Below are 22,526 nucleotides of genomic sequence, written 5' to 3' on the forward strand. Positions count from 1 at the left end.
CTTCTTGAGGAACACTTCTGTTCTGCTGCTTTTCAATTACTGAAGTATTTGAAAAGCAAAGTGCTTATGATTATATCTGCTTTTTCAGGTTTATCTGTAATCGGCAGACTAGAAGCAGAGTGCACAAGTGATTCTACCTACACTACTTATGAAGGATCTCTGAGAACACAGTAGTGCTTCTGACCTAGTTAAACTCCTGGTATTTTGAAAATTATTATAAAAACAAGAGATGAGTATTTCTCTCAGACCACATACTCACTTGTTGCCCAGTAACCAGAAGGATGGAGCCTTCTTTCCCATGTACCACTTGCCGATAAATGTGATCCAGGATTAAGAGTTCGCTCCAGCAGTTCTGAAGCAACTTCATTTGGTCATCAACCTGTAAAGGAAACACAAACATTGGTGACATCACTCCAGGAGTAAGTCTGACATCACACTGGGGAGGCAGCCCTCCTTCCCACAGCTGGCTGACATCAGGAGAACAGAGATGCTGTCTAGAACTATTCATGCCCAAAATTGCTGTTTGCAGTTGAATAAACAGAACACTGCTGTGGCCTTTCTCTGTAAAATGTACAGAATATTTACTCCTGATTAGATTCTAGGAAAGCAGAACTAGGAATTAGATTCTAGGAAAGCAGACCTTTGCGTTGTTATGCTAAGTAGTAATAATTGTATATTTATGCCAATGGGATTTTATTTTTACCCAAAACAAGAAGAGCAGGAAATAATGCTGATGTGAACTTTCTCCTATTCCCCATCTTAAACCTTAGCTTCTGGAAATAACAAGGAATCTACAGATTCACAAGTGTTATTGCTTCTACAGGCCCAAGTCAGAGACAGGTCCCTAGCAAATTAAAAAGTGAAGAGAGGTTAAAAAAAAACTTTAAAAAAGGCTGTGGTTCTATGACAAGAGAACACTTCTTAATGAGCAGAAGCTGAGCAGCTTTGAGTGTCACTGGTAGGGCAAAAAGGGGCAATGCACAAGTCAGTGGTGAGCAGCAAGACACATCCATGAGTGGATTTGGGAACAGAAGGAACATACTGGGCACCCAGAACAAGGAACCTACATTAAGATTTTCTGAAGCGATTTGGGATCTGTGTCTTAGAGGACAAAGAAATGTATCTGTAAAGTGACTGTAAATGCAACTAGATTGTATTCAGTCTTCACTTGAAGACTGAAAAAAAATTAGGATTTCCATGGAAATGGGAGAAAAAATTATCACAAATTAGTGGAAGGTAGCCTATGAAATTAAGTCATGGTAAGCATCAATATCTTCCGAACCTATTCTTACTGAGCTTCCTGATTTCTTTTTAAAATCAAAGTCTTTGACTTTAAATGGGTGCCCTGAAAGAATTGAGAGGTGCGTAAATTAGTCTTGCTACAATTCAGGGTGGTAATAGCACCTATGTAATTGAAAGGACTCCAAGAACCTGCCTAGACAGCAATTGCTGAACAAATTAAAAATGCTATAAATGCTATAAATCTTGTTTCAATTGCTTTAGAACTAGATTTTGTCATATACAGGAAACCGCACTACAAAGAATAATCCTGCATGAGCTGAATTAGATAATGCAGTAGGTGTTTTCAAGTTTTATCAAATATGACCTAATGAATTTTACAACTTTGTTCTTTCAGGCTTGCTTTCTAGTTGTGTAGTAGAGAAGGAAGTAACATTTCTTATGAATAGATTTTTGTAATGTCACCTGTGAAATTTACCCACTATTGTGTCTCTCGTTCCAGTCACTTGCCACATAGCTCAGACTTCAACATCTGAAACAGTGAAATCTTTGCTTCTTCCATTTGTCTTAACTTCCCTTCAAAGGCACAAGAGGCTGTGTGCTGCTGTTCATGTTTTCCCACACAGACAGAACGAGGCTGATTTGGTATTAAAAATCTCTTGCTCTGCCCACAACATGTATTTGACTACAAAACTGTTTCAACCAATTGATTTGTTGGCTCAAGAGAGGACAGTGAATCACCACATTGATACACTTGGGCCAGGTTTAATTAATTCTTTGAAAAAGATATTTGAAATATACAGATTCTGTTACTCTTGCTTTTTACATGAAACTACTCTTTGATCATTTTCTCCTCTGAACAAAAAGGGGTTGAAAAAATCACAAAAATCAGAGACATCATGTTAACAGGATAATGTGAATTTCACACAAAGCTATCACAACTTACATCCAAAGAAAACAAATTTTGAGAGAGTTTAAACCTTCAGCATCCATGTCATAACACCTGTTACCTGAAGAAGATGTCAAGCACATGACTGGACTATAAATGACTATATATTTCCAGTGTAAGCCATCTGTCTCAGCCACAGGCTTTTGAAAACAAACCACACTTTAGAGGTCTGGCTTTCTGAAGATCCCATCAGCTACTCCACAATCAAAGCTTACCTCCCAAGCTCTATCCTATCATTACTGAGGCAGTGCTGTGAGAACAGTGCGAGATGGCAAAATCACAAAAAATTGTTCTGCACATAGTCTGTTCCTGCTGTTTTACAAGCCTGACAAAACTAGCACAGTGAACATCTGCTAGTGGTTCACAAAATCTACTCCTCTGTGTTCGCTCTAATTTAACTAGTGAAAGCCCATAAAATGTATAGCATAACCAGCTCTATACACATCCCAAACACTGTGTTGCCTGCAGAAGATGATTCGTTCCAGCTGCTTTTGCCATTTTAAGAAAGATCTGCTTCAGTTTGCACTAGGAAGGAAGAAAGAAACATGACTTTAATGAGGATTGTGTATTACTAAAAGGTAGCACAAATGACCAGTTCCAGCCTACTTCTGAAAGACACGTAGATGAGGAAAAACATTTAGATCACATTGAACAAAACCAGTAACGCACCACTTCTTATGTTGGAACAAGCTGGTAAAGTTTATGACGTGTGTAAGTGCAGCAGAACACAAACACCATTGTGTTTCTGTGGCACGTCAATAAATGTGTTGCAGAAGCATGTTGTGTGTCAAAATGAGAAAATCAGCCTTTGACCAAAACAATTATGTGCCTGAAACTGATCCTGAAGACAAAGAGACTCAAGTTTGCTTCTGAAGAGGAAGGTCCTCTGCAGAAAAATCCTCTTGTGGACTTCAGTCTTCTGACTCCAAACCTGGAGAAGGCTGCTCTGCCATTAGCAGTGTAAGCAGAAGAAAAGGTAAGATTCTGTCTCCAAGACAGCCACATAGAGTATTTCCAGGAGTGGAGGAAATGGATTCTCAGTTTGAAGAGGAAAGGTCTAACCCTGAGCACTGTGGTGACAGCATTATCTCTTGGCAGGAGAAGAAGATAGGAATGGGAGTGTCACATCTGCCTGCTAAACCCTGGCCTCCCCTCAGCTGGGCCCTGGGCTTTTATATGGAATTTAGTGGAAGTTTGTAAGTCTTACTGAGGCCTCTATTGACACTGAAATACACAATCACCCCTTATCAATTATAGTTAAAGGGAGGACTTATCTCAGAAATGCTGGTTACTCATCTGAAAAACTATTTGTGCTGATGTTATAGATGAGGAAGGCTAGTGTGACACAAGAGTAGTATTGTTGTAGAGTGTATGCTTCCCACAGCACAGAACGTTAATCATTATAAACTTTTGTTTTTTCTGAAGAAAACCACTGAAATTGCCAAACAGTAAAATGAAGAATAATGTGTATGCTTTGCTGAAACTCACCTTAATCTTATCAAAACCACACTGTGTCTTTCTTTTAGGAAAGTATTTCACAATATTTCGCGCTGTAACCAACAACTGCAGATTTATTGCAATTTTTCTTCTGAAGAGATATTTTCAGCCTGAAACTTGATGAATTACCTGTTAAAAATTTCAGGGTCATGGGTTTTTTGCGTTGTTCTAAGTTAAATATTTTCTGTGTAATTATTGCTGCAGATTCAGTTAAACAATGTGTTCACCTTTTACCCAGTTTACACCTACTTTTCTCAGAAGCTGGAGAATCCTTTTTCATCTCTGTTCATTTACATCAACTTGCCACAGTAGCTTTGGGCTTTTCTGCTACTAAAAATTTAAAAGGGTATCTAATGATTTAAAAAAACCACAATAATTGAAATTTATGTGATAAGACTGTGCTGGATTCAGCTGAATTATTTTTACTTATGATTCTAATAGGGAATGCAAATATGGAATAACATGAAGCATTCATCTCATAGTGCCACTTTTAAATTCTATGGCCATTGAATAGCCATTTCCTAGTGAATATGAAGTGATTAAACATCTGTCTGAACTGCTCAGCCTGAAGCACATCGGTTCAAGGAATGGTTGAACTTTCTTTCAAATGCAGTTAGGAGATCACTCACAAGTCATTGCAGACATATAATTTGAGTTGTTACTCCATTTTCTTATGCTATAGTGGTGCAAATCACCCCAAATCAAAGTTTTATAAGACAAGTGCACTCCAGAGACTATTTTTTACTCCTGAATGCATGCATGGTTTCCAAATCATTATATAGGTAGGGAAGGATTTGGACTCTCCAGATGGCTTGCTGCTAACAGTGGGAAACCTCCTGTGCAAGGTTGCTGTCAAAAAGCAGCACGTAGCAGCCAATGTGATTTTAGAAGTGAATGCACATAACTTTCAGAATCAGTGAATGCCCTAATAAAATGTGATTACTGCCTATAATCTCAGTAATAAAATGCTACAAAGTTCAAGAAGAAATGATTTAATATTAACTATGATTGTTCCAGCTCTTTACTAGAAACCTATGGGTTATAAAAATTTCTAGGTGAAGGCAGGGAGTGGTCTTTACAAGTCTGTGTTTGGTTAAATGACTCTCCTGTTTCCATCTAGCTCTAGCATGAAGGGAGTACAAATCTATTCAAGTTTGGTAGTGCTTTACGTTTGTCTTGATTTAAAAATGAAAAGAAATAGAGAAATACTTCAGTGTGTGTCTTTTCCTGCTCCTTTGCAGCCTGTACAGAGGCTGTTACACAAGTGCAGTTGTACTTGGAATGTACCTCTGTGTGTAACTCTTTCTCTAGTAATTTCTGAATCCACCAGTCAGACACAGAATATTTCCACAAGAAGCTTTACTATTCAAGATACTAAGTTTCTATATGCTTTGTTTGAATCAGTGTCCACACAGAGGAAAGTAACTGCTGAATACCACGCTGAAAGAAAGGTTAATGTACTCATCCTTTATTCAACAGCAGGGAAGTAAGAAAGAGGAAGAGAGAAGGACTATAATGCTTCATTAGCTCCTTGCTTATGGAACCATTATTATTTGGAATATCAAATTACTTTGGAATTTTTTAAAGACACAGACAAAGAATTTATAGCACGAAGCAGCATTTGAGAAGTCCCCCACTTTTTTACCCTTCCAAGCTGTGGAGGGGTGCATGTGTGGTGCCCATGCTCTGAAAGGTGAGCAGTGTTTCCTGCTTGGGAAATGTGGGCAGGGAGAGCAATGGCTTTGCCACAGCTTCTCCTCTCACATGGCCCTGGACAGCTCCCTGGGAGATCACTGGGAAAGAGGGCACCAAAGCAGCACTGCCCAGACATTTCCCAGTTTCTTTGCTGATCCTCCAGAGAGTCAAAATTCTTTAACAGAGCAGCCTTGAGCATCAGCTCACACTCATCCTCTTTTCTTGCAGGAATAGAACACAGGTGCCTGAGTCTGGAGACCTCAGATTGCTGAAGGAGTAGGGGTGGGCAGCAGATGGTCATCCTGCTAAAGAATTAGATCTCTCTCATGGATCTCTGCACTCCATTTAGAAAGTATTCCCATCTATTAAGGAGAAGGTAAATGACCAATCTCAATTCTACAAACATCAGGTGAAAGGGCTGTTACAATAAGTTTTCTGTGTATATAAATCTATTATATAGGGCATCAAATGCGACGCATTGCACTCCTATTTCTTCTCCTTTTCCTCACATTTATCTCAGTGCAAACTGCATGAAAATGACTTGGTATTTCACAGTCAGCATTATTTCTGATGAATTATGAATGTGTTTTTCTTAGGTTCTTTTTTGGGTGGTTGTGGGTTTGTGTTTTTTATTTTATTTAACTGAAAATAAGAGAAGTATTTCTTTTTAGTCCCAACTGAAAATTTTGCTTACAATGCAGTGTTTCTTGCCTCTCAAAGTGAATAGAAAGATAAGGAAAAGGGAAAATTAATTATTTTTGCTATCTGTTTCACAGAGTAGAGGCACCTTCTTTAGCACTGGACTGATAGAATTTACCTTCAAAATCCTACTCCTGTGGGTATTTCTGCAGATGTTAGTACAGCCTAAGCTAATGCATAGTTTGGTCTAGAATTTTAAAAGAATTAGATAGAGCTATGTATTTTATGTAGCAATTTTGGTGCTAGAGCTGTGTTGATCACTTGAATTTCTCTGGAAATCCACCTGTTTTTTTCTGATGTCAACAAACTAACTACAAAATTGTGTTGGACCATATTCTTAACTCTTAACTTGTGTGGATATCAGTTCACTGACTTGCAATAAAATCTGAATTAGGCCCACGTGATGAATTGTTAGCCTTGTGGGTTTGATCTGCTTTTTAGGCTTCACAGTGATGTCCCTTGGGAAATCAGAAGACAAAACTGAGTCCAGTAAACTTTATGGTACTACTGGTGAATGTATTCCTAGTATAGTCTATCAGCAATTTCACTGTGTTGTAGAGCGGCCTGTGATTAAAGTCTCTGTGGTCTTCTCCAAGTCTCATTTATTTTAGCATTATCGCAGAGGATTTCTAATGTCTATATAATGTTCTATGTCTAATTTCTTTATAATGTTCCTTTTCTGTTTGGTGATTAATTGCTTAAATTATGTTTTCATTTTTCTTACAATTAGTGTATTGCTCCAGCTGAAACATATTCTAAGAGTCTACAGATAAACTCCAATATCAGCTCTCATTTTTAATATCATTTAGATATCAGCAACATCAAATCTCAACAGGGATCAATACAATATATGGGGTACATTATTAATATTAAAAGACAAAGTTCTAGTAAGAACTAACATTATTTTTGACAAAATAAATACTCTATTAAAACTCAATCAAGCAGGCATTGCTTAGAAAATGTTTTAAACTTGTGACAAAAGACACATGCTAATACCAGAAAGCAATCTTTAATATGATAACAGGCAACCGGAGTAATTTCTCAACACACTTAGGATCCCATTCTTTCAAGTGTTGCATGCCCCAGAACACTGTTTTTTGCATGAGTTTTTAACAAGAGTTACTTAAATCAGCTCTCATTTAAATTACACTATGTGGTTACTCTTCTATTTAACAGGCTTAGTGTTTATTTCCAGTACAGCTGTTAAGTGGGTGTGGAGTATGGGAAAAAGGCAAGTCATAAGTGAAGAGTAATCTTACTCCCTTTTAACAGGTGACACCTACAATGTTGGTTTGTGTACACAGTGTGGGACTGTATTCCTGATTGCACCAATGGGAATATGCAAATAATCACCTGAAGTCATGACTAAAAAGAAGTTACTTTAACATTAGAGCACTGTAAATGAGAGAAGAACGATTTGCCAGGTGAGTATTAGTGACAGTCAGGGTTGGACACTGACAAACCACACAAAGAATCCAGTACATTTAGTTTTTCGTACAATTTGTAGTTATCAGCAAATCAGTAGTTTTTTATTTTAAATGTTATCTTTTGATTGAATGGCACTGTGATATTTTTCAGGAATTAAAATTTGTTGGTTTATATTTTATGTTTCATAGTCCTCTTAAAACTTTTGACAGACATCCAGCTATGGAAAGGCAAGTATTTCCTTCTGCCCGTATTTGAATCAGGGAAACATAAGGGTGTAGAGTCTCCAGACTGAGGGCTGGACACAGAGTCACCTGTAATGCACTTTGGCAGTAGAGGCTGGTGTTGCTGTGGAACACTACACTTGGCATACAAATGTATTCCACTGTGTTTTCCTCTGATTTGTTGTAGAACAGCCAGAAAAAGCCACAGCAAAAGCAGTAAGAAATCATGAGAAACGGTATCTTCAGTCAAGATGTGAAAGGAGATGGTGTACTGATGAAGAAAAAATACAGAAATGTTGTCTCACATCCTGAGGGCTGCAGCAGTAACAGTAAGTCACTGGGGCAGAGATTAAATGAGAAAGAAGACGCAATGCTACGGAGAAAATGAAAGAAAGATCAGCCTTATGAATAGGTGTTGTCATGTATTAAACCAGTATCCATCTGACTTGATAGAAAATATTGCTTAAAAACACCACCAAAGGAAGCTGAAGTCATACAAGAAGGTTGTGGAGGTGTAGTGATGCATGATCCAACAAGGTACACAGGGATGATCTGAAACACTTACTACTTCTTTTTTTTATCTTAGAAACATTGCAGGAGGCTCTCAGCATGCAGCTACTACCATCTAGCTAAATCCTTTCAACTAGGAACATTGCCTTCAAAATATGACCTCCTTTCCCAACAGAGCCAAGTGTGAAAGAGCAGACAGAGCCATGTTATTAAAAATCACAGGAAGTCCTGATTGAATGAATGTTTAAGGAACAGGCAAGTGTGTATTAAATTTTTTTTCCATTCATCCTTTCATTTGGCTTTGTTTCATTTATTCCTACTTCCTGTTTCCTGTAGTCTAATTTGGAAATCTCTGAAGTATCATTAAAATACAATTGTCACAGCTCTGCTCAGGTCCCATATTGTCATTAGCTCTGCAATTAGGATTAATATTAATTTTTAAAAATATCTTTGGAGATACTGGTTTTACTTGGGTTGTTTGGTATGTTGATGAGAGGAACTTTTGCAGTACAGAGCACAGAATGAGTGGGAACCTTATAAGCAAAAATGACAGTAGACTGTGACACAAATCAGTCAGCCTGACTTTCTCTGCTGTCACAGCCAGGCACAGGTATACAGACTGTGAGTCTCTAAATTGGGTTCCTACATGTCTGCATGCAGTAGAAGATTAGCTGATTAGTGTGTTTGGAAAAATTGAGAGAGTAAGTACATCTAACTCACTGGGTTTTTCTTAGCATGTTTCTGAATGACAGCAGGGATGATGAACAACAAAATCCAGCTGCTCTAATTACTTCCTCTTCACTCATCAGTGCACCACACACCTCTACTGCAGGAGCTAAGTTTCAGACTGGGAGAGGCTTGGCCAATGGGCAACAGCTTCCAATAAAATGGAAACATTTTCTTCAAAAAATCTTTTTTTGCATTGCTTATGTGCAAGTATCTGACAATCTGCTATTAATCAATTACTTTGGTTTGTAATTAGGTTTAATATGAATTTTATTATTGAAGGTTTGACATGACTAAAAGATTACCATAACACCCAAATGTAAGAAGTTTTGTTGTTTATTCCCAGGTTAAGCCCAATTTTACCAAAGTAGAGTGCATGATGACTCTGCCTCTAATAAGTTTTTCTGAGCTGTATTAGAACTTTTTAAAATATGGCTACTTAAACCTGTATCAGGGCAATTTTTCCTGGTACATAGAATAGCTTGAATGATTTAAAAGTATAAATGAATGCAAGATTATACAAATATTCAGCATTGTGTCACTGACAGGTAATGGACTGAATACTGTCTTTGGCTAATCTGCCTGAGGGTCTGTTTCTTTTAGAATATAAGATCTTTAGGAACAGACTGACTATTACCGTCTTTGGGCAGTATCTGTCTATGTTACCATAAATCAAATAGCAGTAAAGGGTTGCCTGACTGCATGGAGCATACATGGACACTTCTCTGTAAATAAAATTATCAGTCTTTCAATCTAAACTGCCAGCTTCCAAAACAAACACAGAATGTCCAGTTATATAATACAACAAGATATTATCAGTCAAACTCACTGACTTCTTACATAAATATGACCATCAGCTTAACAATGCCATGAGAATATTTTGCTCAGTAATCTTTGCACTGTGGCATAATCATATAACCTGACATCCTATGTAACCATGAAATACCAATAGTTGTGGCATTATACAGAATCCTGAGCGTGAATGATGCACAAGAAATTCTTACATTATGAATGTCTTCAATATTGATTCTACAATTCATATGCAGACAGAAATACAAAAATGCCTGGGTTTCAACAAAAGGCTTCAAGGAGCCAGTCCTTACTTTTACTGCTTTGTATCTGTAAAGCCTTTGATAATGCACACATTTTTAAAGTACACCCTAACATAAGCCAACTTCTACATTCAGCCTCATAAGACAGCTCTTTTTGTATTTCCTCTTGCATGAGCACACACTGCACCAAAATCCAATATACTGTATCAAATTTATGCATTTTGCAAATATATGACTATTTGATAAATGGAGTTGAAAGTTGAAAATGGTTTTTTTTTTGGTTACTTTTCGCAAATGAAGAATGTGCATAGTTTAGTTTGTAGCTCACATGTTGCATTTAGATTGCCTCTTTCTACAGTGCAATGTGCATATGAAGTTCTCTGAGATGTCCTAACTAGATTCACTGTAAGTACTTATCCAGAATATGCGATTAAAATGTAATTAATTTCTAGATATCATCAATATTCTGTCATTGCATAAGGGGAATGGACTAGGTGACCCATGAAGTCTATTCCTACCCTCATATCTATTATGATTACTTTATATTAGTAAAATTACTTTTTAAGGTCACTTTTATGTCATGGTTCCCCTTACACAAATATTTGGTACGTTTGGCCATTTATGTGTATTTTTTCAGTTCTGCTTAGCATGGATTCAGTACAGGCAGAGCACCAAATGAAGGAAAAACGTGATATTTTCTTGTAAATAATTCATAAAACAACGTTATGACCCTTATTCCCCGCGAGGCACCCAGATAATGAGCCACCCAAATGAAGCAGTGAAAACATGTACTTCCTCTGCCATGGGTGTGCCCCTGACAGACTCCTCAGGGTCACAAACCCATCAATCTCTTTTCACACATGAGCTAATCAATTCAAAGAGGGAAGTGCCAATGAGCTATTAGATCAATATGGTGAAGTATGGAGATTGATCTTATCCCAGAGTGACTACATTAACAGACTCGTCAGTGTGACCTCTGCCCTGCGGCGCACATTATACAGGATTGCAAGTCTGAGATCTGAATGAAGACCTCAGGTCATTGCTTTTAATAATCTGCTTTGCTGAAAGAACTAAAAGTAAATCTGTAAAGGATGACTAATGAAAATATGAAGTGCTTTCTGCTCCCCTAGTCTTGGTATGCTTGCAGAAATCACACCAGCTTTTTACAGCAGCCAGCAGCATTGGCCGTGTCCCACAGGCACCTGCTCAGCCAGGCCGGGCTGTTGGCGTTTGGGAGAACAGTTCAGTACAGCCTCTGAGAGACAGTGTGCTCTCCAGAAACCAAATACAACAGGATAACAAGTACTAGCTCTGTCAAAATCACTTAAAGTCTTGGCTGAACTGCCAGACTGAGAGCTGGACTGGAGTCCTGGTGGTCTGAATTATTTAGCTGGTGTAAGTGGGATGGCAGGAGCTGCCACTGCTGTGGAAGTTGCTCAGAGTGCTGCCATGCACTGAGTGTTCCTTCACCAAGCAAAATGTTCCCCGTACTTGCATTAACTCGAGGTCCAGCCCTGGGAGTCAGTCTGCTTTCAGTGAGGCCAGAGGCCAGTGACTTTGGGGAGAATTGATCTGATCAGAGGAGCCTGGTTCACAGAACTCATGAGCAATATGTGCATACATTCTATAATGCTCTGCTGTCCCCCAATCAACCTGTGCTAGTAAACATCACAAACTCTGCAGGAAGTCTGTACATGAGGTGACCACATGTAATACTATAAGCAACCATTTCGAGCATCTCATTTTAAAGACTCATTCTTTTCATATATAATTTCAGAGATGCTGAAAAAAAGGTACACTTTTTTTCTCAGAGCATGATATTAGTATTGTTAATATTTTTAACTGTGAATAATTTCATTGCAATGAAACATTTATGTATATAACACTTTTAATACTGTATTTTTATTATACCAAACATTTTTATTGTTCATTGTATAATTGAATCAATGAATTAGGAAAAGGTTACTAAAAAAGGATTAATGCATTTTTAATGAAACTAAATGATAAAACTTCTGTTACTCACTGAGAATAATGGCAGATCTATCAGGTTTATACAGATAAGGGCTTTGTGAGTTTATCTAAAAGCCCACATAATGGCCCTCATTTAGTGTAACCTAGAGAAACAGCCCTAGCAATCCTATTCAGGATTTTAATTCATTGTTTATGTATATGATCTCTCTTCCGCCTTGTGATCAGAACACCTGTCTAATGATGCAAATATGAATCTCTTTAGCAGACACATCTATTTCCACTTGTAAAACACTTACTGAAAACAATGCTCTTTCAGAGTCTAAATGGAAGAACCAAGCAATGCAATACCACTGGGAAATGTTTCTGGGCTCAGGGTAACAGATACGGAAACCAGTGAGAACTCTGCGCATTAATAGTGAGAATGTGAACATTTCAACGCTCGCATAGCTCAAATCCTTAATGAGCACACCAGCCTAAATTCTAAACACTTTTCAGGTAGAAACTATTATGCTTAAAGATATCCCAGTAGAAAATCCTTATGTTGGTAGACCACTGATTGAAATGTGAATGCTGTACAATGTAATATAGAAAACTGTATGGCAGCTGCAAACTTGGTTCTGAATCCTACAGAGACACTAAATATGTGATCTTTGCAACCTAGCATTTAATTTTTGATTATTTTGGAATGGATATGAAAATAGATAACAGGAGGTTATATTAGTACAGGATATACTGGAGAGGAGGGGCTTTATAATGACACCCTTAGAAATATATTTGCATTTTTTCAATTGGAGGTATGTTACCAAACTTCAAGAGAATGATTCTGGTACTCTTCCTACCTTCCAGTAGAAACTGAGAGTATGCAGAACATGTGTGGTGCACAAGATGCTGCTCAAGAACTTGTCTGAATTCTGTGAGACCACATAATTCCTAGTGGTGAGCCACAGTTACATAAATCTCATTACCCAAATGGGCATACTTTTTCCAACCACTAAATTGTGGTTTTTACATGATGTCCTTTCCAAACAAACTAAAAAAGCTATTCTATAATAGAAGTGTTTTAGATCTAGAAGGGGTTTAAAATCCTGATATTTTATTTGTGTCTTTCCACTTAAAAAGGAAGGAAACTAATACACATCCAACAGTACAGGTCTCAGAAGGACTTTGATGCAGGAAAGCTCTTGTCCTTACCTCACTGATGGGAAGCTGGTGATTAAATATTTTCACTAAAATGAGAGTGATTCTCCTGAGCAGGGCCAAGGGTAAGTAAGCTTATAGCATATACAGAACCAAAACACCTTTTCCAGAAATAATAACACCATCTTTTTAAGATTCAGTGCCTCACACTCAACAAGTGCTAGAAGTAAATGCTGCCTCCCAATGGAAACATAAAGTTTGTTTCCCAAAAAAACAACCATAGAATTTCTAGTCCAATTGTTTTAACCTACCTCTAGTAAGAAAAGAACAATTTTCATTCTGGATTTCACAATCAAATATTTTGGTTTATGAATTTCATACCAGTGGGCTCACAATGCACTTCTTGAGTAAGGCAGATGTCTTTTCCCTTTACAAACAAACACTTGAAAACTGGTCAGAAATACAAGGAAGCAAAACTGGAATCATGGTGGAGTTCAAACAGGGTCGTGAAGTTCATGAGAAATACAATTTATCTTATGAGTCTGCAATTTATCATACAGCCTCACAACTCATAATTGCAATATCACTGTCACACATGTGCTATCAACAGATGCATCTGCCTGGTGACAGAATCTGTGGCTGCATTAGGGATATCTACAAGTGGCATCTATTTGGATGCTTATTATGTATCTGAGTGCAAATAAGTAAAACACATTATAGTCAGTAAGACATGGTACTAAGTTCTTTGTAACACAGGAATGGATTGAAAAAAAACTATTCCACTGCAAGCAAGGCAGAGAACATTTCTGAAAACTTTCAGAACAGAAAAATAATCTTCTGGGAAAGTTACAATAGATTCAAAATACATGTCTGGAATCTAAATGCTTCCTCAGCCTCGATAGAATAAATAATGCTTTCTAGGTAAGTACTGCAGCTCTTTTGATAACATATATATTAATATATTAAAAATGTCTGTAGATTGACAAGTGCTTTGTGGGCTTATACTGGAAAGCCAATAGCTAATTATGAAAGCCTGACTTGACTAATCAATTATTCAGATGAACATTAGGTGCCTATTATATGCGTAAACATGGGAATTATATTTCCCCTAAGTAACTTTCTAAAATAACAAACCCAAAACATGTAAATTTGAAACAGACAGAAATGGCACTATTATGCCCTTATTGCACATGCAGAACTCCCACTGAATTATTCAGGGAACAGTGAATCGGGAGCCTCGATCTTCTGACTCTGAGCAGCACAGCAATAGCAACACATGCCATGTAGTATTTGTTATGCATGTAATATTGATTTAGCTCGTTCTTGCTGGTCATGTTTCAAATTCTTTTCATGTTTGGGAGATAGGGAAAAGGAGTAGTATCTCTGGATTGATATTTGCAATATATTTTTATGCCTGTTGAACACAAGATTATCTGATAAATTAGTAATACCGTGTCTTTTGATTGCAGGAAGAACAAGCCTTTGAAAATGAGCACCAGTGAGGTAATGAATTGTGTTTTGAAAAGGTTTATACTTGCTACATTCCCCACCTCCTGTACGTAAAGACTGGGAGAGCACTGGTATTACAGAACAGATTCACTTATGTTTCTTTAAGGCACAAACCACAACAAAATAATGCATAATTGTCCTTTGCATTTAAAAAAGACCATGCTCTTAAACAGCATACAGCAACAGGGAAACCAGAAATAGATGTGACCAGACACCTGCTGACAAACAGTGACAAATCCCACTGACACTGCAGTGACCCCCAGTTAGTCAAGATTTAATTAAGGAGTATAATTAAGTCAGTGGAATAGAACACTAATGAGTGGTGTTTTTTTATATGGGTAATTACACATAAGAATACAAAGTGAACTAGACCCCTACATATATCATTAAAATAAGCAGTATAGAAGGACAACCAGGGCTTAAATATTTTTGTTTTTTCTCTGCAATAAGGCAGGTTGAAACACCCCATCTTGTCAAGCATATGTAACATGCTTACAAATGCCCCTGGCCCAGCCAAGCATGTGTCTAAGCATGTTGGTAACATGACCTTGGTGGCACAATGCACATCACTATGGCTATGCGTGCATGGGGCTGCCAGGCTCTATCTGTCACTGTGTTTGCCTGTGTTTGTACTGGGCAGGGGTCACTTGGGCTCCTTTTCTAACAAATGACATTCTGTTGCTATTCTCTTACAAGTAACACAGCCCCTGGATTTCATTTATCACAAGTGTTGATTACGAGGAAGACATAGGTTACAAATTGTTCCTATGATTATCTGCATGTTGGGCACAGTATACCTTTACAATCAAATGACAGAGATTTCTTACAGCACATCCAGATCCAGTTCTCTGGAATTTATTCTGGGAATCTTCGGGCAGTTGAATGAAATAGCTGAAATATCTCTGACTACATGCTTTTTGCTTATATTTGCTTACATTTCCAACATAAAAGTATTGTAAGGTAGATTTACTAGATTTTAAACTAGGGTGGAAAACATCATCATGAATAATGATGACAATGGTAGGGGAAAAACAGCTTTCCTATGGTCTTGAAGATGTAAAAGAATGCCTGTGTAGTTTGGGGCCAACTCTCTACTGGGATTACTCTATCTGCTCCCAGCTGGTAGCCTGCAGTTCATGACAGCCTTTTATCCGTTATCAAAGCAACAAGTGGAAAAGCAGATCCTCCTGCCTGCTAACACTCTGTTCTGTTCTCTCTGTAGAATTTCTGCTTCTAAATCTTTCCTTTTAACAAGTCCTCAGATTTCCTTCCTACGGCTGCAGGAGACACTAAATATCTCTCAAGTTTCTAGCTCACTTGTCTAACTTAAACTCTGCAGAACACTGAAGGAAGAAAGAATAATTGCACTGCACCAGCATGTTTTCCACAGGAACTGACTGAAATGCAGAATGAGCCTTATCTTGCTCACAATGGAGTGCTGAGAGTTTAGCAACTGAGTTCAGTGACAGCAAAAGAAGAACGTAATTACTCAAACAACATGGTACCAATACAATGCTTTTACAATTTATGTAAGTACAAGTTTTACTATTGCAAAAACAAAGCAAACAAACTGCATTGACACTTACATCATATAGCCTGCATTTACTTTGCTTTTTTAGTAGCACAGGAAAAATAAAAACAGGTAGAACTAGGAGATATTTAAGTATAATTAATGTAAACCCTTTCAAGCAAATTCTATCTACTGAAACGGAACAGTTATTTTTTATTAAAACAAATATAAATGAATATACTTTATATAGTAAAAATATATATCTAAATTTTTTAAAAATCATGCTGTCATGGAGTAATAGGCCTTAGATACACAATCCTGTAACAGTAACTACATTCAGGTAAAAATTAAGATAATTTAACAAGCTTTTATGTAGGCTATGTTAAACAAAAATATATGTTAAGATTTTGGGGGTTTTTGTTAAGCACTTCGGTTTTTAAACAGATTTTCCACAATTTATGACAGTCATGCAAAGACAGAAGATGCCATGGGAATGCCGTTGTGGCAGTGAATCTGGGACTTGCTCTCTCTCTGGACCTAGGCCTTTGTCACCAGGCTCCTCTGTGCACGCCAAGGTGCCCCTCTGAGCTGGCCACAAGAGATGGGGCAGGGCCAGGTCCCACCAGCACCATGCCCTGCCCACAGCACAGTCCTGTCACACTGAGCAGAGCCACCTCTGGGGCCTCTGGTGCTTTGCTGAGACATGGGCAGTAGCATCTCATTTTCATGAGGTGCCTGAGGTAAACATTCTGGAAAAGGACACAAAAATTTAAAGATGTGAAGTTTCTATCTTAGTTTTTTTCCCATAAGCTGCAGCACATGCAAAAACCCTAGCAGAACTTTAATGCAATAAACCAAGGGAGGTCATAAAAATTATGCAAATTATTTCCTCATTTTCATTTTTCTGCAGGCATGTCTCAGTATAAAATACAGGGTTAGCAGGAGGGACTTCTGCATGGGCTGCAGACACGAGTGCATAATGGGTCCCTGACGTCTTCTTCTGCCCCGTGTTTGTCCCCGCGAGGCTGCCCCTGCCCGGCCGTGTATGAATGAACAGAAGTGCCTTTCATCCCCCACTTGCCTGGCGCTTCAAAAGGAATTACAAGAATAGCAGCCACAAAAATCCAGCTGCCTGCCAAAAGGCCCGCACACGTCCCATTCTCACAGGCATGCAAAAGGTTGGAGAGCTCAGCAGAATTTTTATGTACGGGAGCAGGCCCAAGGAAAACTCACACGCCATAACCAATTGTGGACAGAGGATCATCTATCAGCAGACAAATGCAGGAACTCCAGAATGTCTCTCCTCAAATGAAATAATATATCTTTGAAAGCCAATGCCCGTTTTAGGCCTGAGGCCCATATATCAAGCCTGAGAGGCTTGTGGATACGCTCCAGGGCCATTAACCTTCCACCTGTTTCCCCTTGTCCTTCAGGATGAGACCCTGCCCTTGATTTTACTCCCTTCCCCTGTTCATCTTCCGACAGAGTGTAAATGTAAAGCAGAGGGCCTGTGAAATAATTCAAAGGCAATGGACCAGGGACATGGTTACAAATCTCTGCCACTGGCACTGTGACTTATGCAGGCAGTTTGTCACACATGAGCCAGGTGACCTCTGTGACATAACAGAGAAAAATATCGCCCGAGATCAAAAGATGAGATTCAGAGCACTCTAAGTAACTCTGGTGTACACAGCCACGCTATGCGGTGGCCAAGGGTTTCCTCTCCTCCCAGTGCTGCTTGCTCCCTCACTAGCGGACAAGACACACTGCTGCTAATTTCAGTAATCTCTTTTTCTCTCATCTCTTTGGAAATCTTTCCTGTAACCTGAACATCAACATTTGTCTCCTTCTGAAGCTCCTCTTTTTCAAAAAAGACAATTGACAAGGAAAAATTGAAAAAAAAAATTGACAAGGAGGGACAGCAAAGTGTAATTCAGCAGATAAAAATTAATTTAGCAACTAAAATGCATCATGATTGAAAAGGGTGGATTAGTCAGCTTTGTAAAGAGGTCTATTTTAATCAAGCATTTTAAAAAATTTTAAGTAGTACTGAAACTTTGTATGAGCAATGGTGTGTCTAGTATTGCAGTAAAAAGTGTTCAAACTTCAAACATTTATTGGGATTTGACTCTCATGATGGTAAAAATGAGAGTTAGTATTAAAAATTATGTAATAGACCCAGATAGCACACTTCTGTACCTATTAATATTTTACAAAGTGATATACTACAGAATCAGAATAACGGTCACTTGAAATAAACCAAATCAGAGTAATTTTTTTAAAAAATTGTGAATTCATTTTTCAAACTGTGTACTACATAGGAAGTCTCCCAGCTGTTTTGTACATTCAGGACTCTGCTGGGTGCAGACAAAAGAGTAAGGCCTAATGCAGTGTTTCTCTTTCACTCCCTGTGACCTAATGGTATGTCTGGTATGGACATTTAATTTTGTCTATTTCATAAATTAAAGAAAACCCACAACTGTCACAGTATCCCTGGCATGATGATGAAATGAGAAATACAACTGTAGCTAAATCAGCCTAAATCCCATTCTAATCCTAAATCACTTTGGCACTTGCCAACATCTACTTGATGAAAAACTCAGTTTAACCCATGAATGTATATAAAAATATACAGACACACAGAGAAATTCAGCACATTGATTACAAGTGTGCCAAGTGTTACCTTATCAGCTATTTCATCCTGCTTCATCTCATGTCGACTTGGAAAATTTTGCAGTGTTCAAGATCTTTCTCAAAATCACCTTGTGTTCCACTATGGAAATATATCTAAATTCACTACATCTAAAAGCATAAAAAAGTTGGACAATGGATAGGTTTTGAGGCTAAATCGTGCAGCAGTTACAAAGAAACACACAGCTGAAAATCATTTCATGTTTCCCGTTGACTAAAACCTGATGTACAGCAGTAAACCACTCTGTGCAGAATGCTGCAACAGTAAACACAGTAAATGCAAAATTAGTATTACAAAAAGATTACTGTGAAGTGTTGCCACATGCATTTGTAAAAATAAGACAGCTGTTTGATTTTATAGTGCTACAATCTTTTGCTCTGGTTCAGGCCATGTGATTAAACACACATTTTCTTCTTTTTCATATCTCTAAAGAAAGTCTGTCAGAGACACAACAGTCAGCAATTACAGGTCAGTTTTGTCACCAGTTTCATTGAACTCCAAGTCAAATTCCAGATGTCTCCATTTTTGAAAATACCTAGTGTTACTTTTTGTGTAAAACAGAGGTGTTATAACCAAATTTTCTGGCAGTCAATCTTTAGCTCTTTTACACTTCTACGGAATATATTAATTTTTATTTAGTTTTGGTTTCACTTAGGCTTTCTGCATTTTTAATATATTTGATGTATCCCTGAAAAAATTAATATTTAATTTCAAAAGCACCTAACCTAATCCATTTCCTTTTACAGTAAGTATGATCTAGTGCATCTGCTTTTGTAATATTCATGAAATCTGGAAATCAAGGCTAGGCATCATATGCTACCATCATATGCTAATAGAGGGTTTTGCTCATTTGAGTGTTTGATCTGTTTTGAATGCCCAAATGGCCTATTAGAATTTCCAAGACATAAACTACTGTAAATGTTATTATATATATAAAAATACTATTATATGGGTATAGTAAATTTTAATTTTTATAGATACACACTCAGATTCGCATGAAATAATTTGTCTCATTTACCTCCTGCCATGTGCTTTTTGTGTAAATAGCTGCTGAGCAATTTTATAAAACTGAAGGTTAAATTATGCTGATTCTAAAGAAGAGAATTTGATTCTTGGTTATAATATAACAGAATATCTTGTCTTGAGGAAAAAAGCCTTAAAATAATTGGTTTACATAGTATGCGCATGCTACAAGCCCAGTTAATTGTATTTTTGAGTGGATATGCCTCTCTGATTCAGGCATTTGAAACAAAATAAAGCAAGGAGTATTTAACATTAACAGTAATATAACAAATAATAATAATTTGGGGCATGAATCATTCCTTACATTCCTTTCCAGCTACAGACAATTTCTGTTGGGAAAAGTGCCATATAGTATCGACAGTGACAACAAATTGTATTGTGCACTGAACATCTGTTTCCGACTCCCACACTGATATTGCAGGTTGGCTACTTCTGATTTAGTCTTCACAGGCTGCCCAACCACAGAGGAACTGGAAATTACTGGTACGTTCAACTTTTATTATTGGAACACAGGAAAACTTTATCATCATGCTGGGAAGGTCTGTGTCTTTTGAAATATTGGAAGGAGGATTATGTGAGTGCAGAAAGCCACATGCGACAGTTCTTAGGAAGAAGGGGAAAAGTGGCTGCTGTTCATTGTGTGTGTCAATACACATGGGTATGAATGTCTGAGATTAAAATCTCAAAATGGAACAGTATTTCTGTTTTCAAGATGCGATGTTTGGTGGAGATGGTTTGGTGGGGGGTGTTTACTCTTAATAAAACCAGCAGCACTGCAGAAAAGGACTGGATTGTCCCAGTCTTGCTCAATAGGTAGCACAGTGTCCCTATACAAAATACCTCTGGAGTTCAAAGCAGTTTCTATAGGGCAGAACAGACTGAGGTTTAGTTTGAATTGCAGGCTCTAGCCCCAGAGAACTGAGCTGTTCTAACTCATATTTACTGCACCAATTTACTGTGATAGCAATTGAAACAGTAAGGCTGTGTTAACTAGCGGAAATTACACCTGTTAAAAAAATCAAAGCCAATACTAAGCAATTTTTTCAAAACTAAGGGGAGTTTGTTGGAATGATCAATGTCATTTTTCTCATAGTTACACCACCATTGTTAGGAAAAAGGTTAAGTTCCACTTTGGCTGGGAAAAAGAAGAGAAGATACATTCTTGACAGGCACCATGTACCAGTTTGATAAAGCTCCAACTCCTGATCTGTAAACTTTTTTACAGAGAAAGGAGAGCAAGAAATTCCACTGAACTCCTGTTAACACTAATTAGAGTTGCCAGCATGCAGTGGAATCAAAGGCAAAACATGTGGAGCTCCCACTGAAGTCAAGAGGAGAAGGGTATGACTTAAAGGAGAGGCATGCAAATTAAAAATAAATGTGGTTCAACTTTACCAAATGAGCTACTCATGTAAATACACACTTTGAGGTCTAACCCTTCCTACTGGGAACACTCTCCCTGCAAGTTCATTCCTAGTCAGGAGACAGCATTGTCCTTGACCACACTTGCCAAATGAGAGCCTGTCTTGTAAATGATGGGTCCAAGCCATGGACAACGTACAGCAATTGCCATGTGTTTATTTCTAGTTAAAGTTGTTACTGCTGTTGCTGTTGTTAATATTCTTGTAGTTTATTCACTGTTCTATAAGCAAGAACCATTATTTTCCAAGTCCTGGCATCAGAAAGGCAGTGCTACTTCTTACAGCAATTTTGGATTTCTCAAAGACTTGAAATTCTAGGTAAAATCTTAGCAATATGGCAAATGTTCCAAATAGTATTAGGACAACCCACGTCTTGGCCTCACATGCAGAAGATTGCCTGTTCTTGTTTTTCGTGAATATGATATGTTCTAACTCCAACAATACTCAGTAGAATTTGTTTGTTAGCAGCTGGCTTTCTATGTCCTGCTCTTCTCTCCATGTGTAGATTAAAGGTACCTTAGGGACTGTGGAGTTGTCAAAAAAGAAACTGAAACTATTTTATGCTATAGTGACCTGGGTATGAGCTACACATCAGTTTTGGCTTCCACTTGCTCACCGGATAATTTGCACCACCACCTAATTTAGTCTCATGTCTCATAGCCACCAGTCTAATACATGCCTGCCATTCCCACAATTCTAAGGACAGGGTTGTTATTGCCCTAAAACCACTGCACAAACAAACAGGAGCAGAAACAGAAACTTTAGGCAATTGGCACCTGTTATTCTTTCTACATGTTTTAGCTGGTACATGAAGGAAAGTTAATACTTAGAATTAAATAACTTTGCAGTTTTATTGTGATTTTTACTGAGCTCTAGAAATATCAATATGATGACTGCTGGCCTTTATGATCCACATACCATGAAACTTTTTCTCAAATATTTCCACCTTTTCCAGAAACAGCGCACAAAGATTTTGAGGGCTTGTCGCTGAAACCATTGACTGATTGAAGTAAACAGTCAGTGGAGCCCAAAGCCACAAATAATTGCGGTTACTGCTGCCTATGGCACTAACACAGTATTCAAGATCTTAACTTGCACTTCTTACTTGGACAAAATTCTCATTGGTTACAGTAAAGCTTTTTCTGATATGCAGTATAAGACTGGGTCCATAAGCACAGGCTGACTTACACTGAAAAAATCTATATACAAGACTGATTTGTTCAGCTCTCTATTTAGGAGAGCAAGTA

At 37.8% G+C, this 22,526-nt stretch overlaps 1 protein-coding gene across 3 annotated transcripts in view; it reads right to left on the reverse strand.

The window, feature by feature from the left end:
* NR5A2 (nuclear receptor subfamily 5 group A member 2) overlaps positions 1-22,526 on the reverse strand; it is a 77,623-nt gene that overhangs the window by 37,473 nt on the left and 17,624 nt on the right. For all 3 annotated transcript variants that reach the window (XM_030953232.1, XM_030953231.1, XM_030953230.1), the window contains exon 6: positions 260-379. In XM_030953232.1, the coding sequence (XP_030809092.1) occupies positions 260-379 (120 nt within the window). The remainder of the gene's footprint in view (positions 1-259; positions 380-22,526) is intronic.

Source organism: Camarhynchus parvulus, chromosome 8, assembly GCF_901933205.1.
Source record: "Camarhynchus parvulus chromosome 8, STF_HiC, whole genome shotgun sequence".
NCBI classification, from domain to species: Eukaryota; Metazoa; Chordata; class Aves; order Passeriformes; family Thraupidae; genus Camarhynchus; species Camarhynchus parvulus.